The sequence below is a fragment of the Mus pahari genome, chromosome 3 (assembly GCF_900095145.1).
Source record: "Mus pahari chromosome 3, PAHARI_EIJ_v1.1, whole genome shotgun sequence".
NCBI lineage: Eukaryota > Metazoa > Chordata > Mammalia > Rodentia > Muridae > Mus > Mus pahari.
Window position 1 is genome coordinate 76,750,763 of NC_034592.1, and position 3,704 is coordinate 76,754,466.

Below are 3,704 nucleotides of genomic sequence, written 5' to 3' on the forward strand. Positions count from 1 at the left end.
TACAGTCTAAAGGAAAAGTATTCTTTTTAATGAATTGAACATTCAAGCGTAGAAATTATTCTCTGAAGTAGACAGTAAGGTTCTTAGAATAGAATCTCTAGCTAATTCGTTTAATACTATCTTGCTCTGTTTTATATATATATATATATATATATATATATATAATTTCTAAAGTTAATAATTTGTAAAGTTAATTTTTTTTTTTTGGTAAAATAAGTGCTTTGCTAATAAATTCTCTTATAGAAACGTGTCTTATAATGTCTTTCTGCCACTCATAAAGCTTGGAAACTACATCTTGGAATTTTTGTTATCAGATTGATGAGGTCCTGAGGCAGGAAGACAAAGCTGAAGCTATGTCTGGCCACATTGATCAGTTTCTGATAGCAACATTCATGCAGCTAAGACTCATCTACAGCACACACATGGCAGATGAGAAGTTGGACAAGGATGAAATCATCAAGTTGTATAGCTGTATCATTGGCAACATGATTTCGGTAAGGCATTTCTGGAGAACTGGAGTTTCTCTTAGATCTATCATCCCACCCAGGTCCTCAAGCCAGAGTCATTCTGATGTTCCAGTGAGTCCTGTGTCCATTTGGTAGAATTAATTATCTATGAGTCATGGAGCCAGTTGTTGACTTTTTGCATTAAATGTTGCCTGTTAGGTGTTTCATCTAACACAGCTGGAGTGGAGAAGGAATGGAGAGTAGACAGAGCTAAAACCACAGAGAGCCTGGGGTCGTGTGCTCTGAACTTTGGGATGGGGAAATCTCAGCACCTCAGAAACTCAACACAAAAGTGAACAGAGAGGCTGGGTTGTTGCATATAGATAAACAAGGAAGTGGGTTTTGTTATGTGACTGGATAAAGGACATAGGTTTATTCTCCATAGGAGCAGTCTCTGAAGAGATTAGCTTTCAGGCCAGTGAACGTGGTTGTTGGAGCGCTATGGAGGACACTTGTGTAACTAGCACGAACCCCCAAGGAAGGCTTTGCCCCTGTCCTCTGTCTCACACAGAGAAGGCTGAGGCCAGGGTCCTTGATACAGACCATGTGAGCAGCACACATTTACTCAAGAATTGACTCATTGGGGGCTTCTTCCACTCCCCATAGTTAGGATGTAAAGTAGAATGCTTAGTTCTTCCTAGTGTTCTGCTTCCTACCAGTTTCTTCTACAGGCAAAGCAGGTCCTATTTGGCTTTTCATGGATAATAGGTGATCAAAAATAAAGTAGAAAGGAAACATACCAATTAGTTCTGAGGTTTTAAAAATGCAATATAATTGTGCCAAGTATGTTGGTACAAACATGCAATCCCAGCACTTAGAAGTTTAAAGTATTGGCCAGCTGGGCCACAGAGTAAACCTTTGTCAATATATATAGCTGAATATTGACTAGAATATACCAACTATGTTTTTCTTCTTTGTCTCATATATTGAGTTTTAACCTCACTAACACAGTTAGCACTGAATAGCTCTTTCAGATAGAGAGCTTGGCCCGGGAGGCCTCCACTGGAGTACTGAAAGACCTGATGCACGGCCTGATCACCTTAATGCTGGATTCTCGGATTGAAGATCTGGAGGAAGGACAGCAGGTGATTCGTTCTGTCAACCTCTTGGTGGTGAAGGTTTTGGAGAAATCAGACCAGACCAATATCCTCAGGTATATTTATACCCTCCTCAGTAAAACTTGGGATAGTCTCTTACTTGTCTACACATAGAAATCAGGTAGCCAGAGTTGAGAGTGGCTCAGTCAGGAGAGTGCTTGCCAAGCATTCGGAGTCCTGAGTTTGCTCCCCAGCACTTGTAAAAACCCCAGCACAGTGGCACTCTCGAGCATCCGTCTCGGGTGGAGGCAAGAAGATCAAAGTCACCAGGTCAATTGTAACTTTCAGATTTACCTAATAAGATGATTTATTACTTTCCTCCAAACGAATCCTCCATTTTAGGCTAAAACTAGTAACAATCAATATCATGAATTTTTTGAATAGACAGTGAGATATACTGGTTATATCGCTAGCATTACGTTTGTCTCTCAGCTACTAATAATGGCCATGAAAAGAAAACAGCAACAAAATTTACCAATTTTCAAATAACAAAGTCTTTTTTTTTTTCTTTTTTTAAATTAATTTATCTTTTACACTCCATATTCCATTCCCCGCCCCGCATCCACCCTCCAACTGCTCCACATCTCATACCTCCCCACCCCACCCCATCTCCACATGGATGCCTCCACCCCACCACGCCCCACCTGACCTCTAAACTCCCTGGGACCTCCAGTTTCTTGAGGGTTAGATGCTTCATCTCAGAAGGAACACAGACATGGAAGTCCTCTACTGTATGTGTGTTGGGGGCCTTATATCAGCTGGTGTATGCTGTCTGTTTGCTGGTCTAGAGTTTGAGAGATCTCAGAGGGGTCCAGATTAATTGGAGACTGCTGGTCCTCCTACAGGCTTGCCCTTCTCCTCAGCTTCTTTCAGCCTTCTCTAATTCAACAACAGGGGTCAGCTTCTTCTGTCCATTGGTTGAGTGCAAATATCTACATCTGACTCTTTCAGCTGCTGCTTGGGTCTTTTGGAGTGCAGTCATGATAGATCCCTTTTTGTGAGTGCTCCAGAGCCTCAGTAAATAGTGTCAGGCCTTGGAACCTCCCCTTGAGCTGGATCCCACTTTGGGCCTGTCGCTGGACCTTCTTTTCCTCAGATTCCTCTCCATTTCCATCCCTGTAGTTCTTTCAGACAGGAATGATTATGGGTCAGAGATGTGACCCCATCCCTCATTTCATGCCCTGTCTTCCTGCTGGAGGTAGACTCTATAAGTTCCCTCTCCCTACTGTCGGGCATTTCATCTAAGGTCCCTCCCTTTTATTCCTGAGAGTCTCTCACCTCCCAAGTCTCTGGTGCATTCTGGAGGGTCCCCCCAACATCCTATTTCCTGAGGTTGCCTCTTTCCATTCTTTCTATTAGCCCTCAAGGCTTCAGTCCTTTTCCCTCACCCAGTATTAGATCAGGTTCCTCTCCCCCCGACACCCCCACCCCCATCCACTTTCCCTCCCAGGTCCCTCCCTCCATCCCTCCCCACTTGTGATTGCTTTCTTCTCTCTTTCAAGTGGAACTAAGGAGTCCTCACTTGGGCACTCCAGCTTGTTGACCTTGAGTTCTGTGGACTGTATCTTGGGTATTCTGTACTTTTTGGGGGGGAGGGGTAATATCCACTTATTAGTGAGTACATGCCATGTACATCCTTTTGGGTCTGAGTTATCTCACTCATGATGATATTTTCTAGTTCCATCCATTTGCCTGCAAAACTCAAGATCTCCTCTTTTTTTTTTTTTTTTTTTTTTTTTTTTTAAGATTTATTTATAATACATTGTAGCTGTCTTCAGACACACCAGAAGAGGGCATTGGATCCCATTGCAGATGGTTGTGAGCCACCATGTGGTTGCTGGGAACTGAACTCAGAACCTCTGGAAGAGCAGTCAGTGCTCTTAACCGCTGAGCCATCTCTCCAGCCCCAGCATGTCCTCATTCTTAATAGCAAGTAGTATTCCATTGTGTAAATGAACCTTTTTTTTTTTTTTCTTTTTTGTATCCATTGTTCTGTCTTGGGACATCTAGGTTGTTTCCAGATTCTAGCTATCACAAATAAGGCAGCTATGAACATAGTGGAACACGTGCCTCTGTGGCATGGTGGGGCATCTTTTGGGTA

General features: G+C 42.8%; 1 protein-coding gene across 1 annotated transcript in view; it reads left to right on the top strand.

Annotated features, from left to right (window-relative positions):
- Ckap5 (cytoskeleton associated protein 5) overlaps positions 1-3,704 on the top strand; it is a 92,202-nt gene that overhangs the window by 77,975 nt on the left and 10,523 nt on the right. The window contains exons 35-36 of the mRNA XM_021192754.2: positions 315-494; positions 1,472-1,659. Coding sequence (XP_021048413.1) covers positions 315-494; positions 1,472-1,659 — 368 coding nt within the window. The remainder of the gene's footprint in view (positions 1-314; positions 495-1,471; positions 1,660-3,704) is intronic.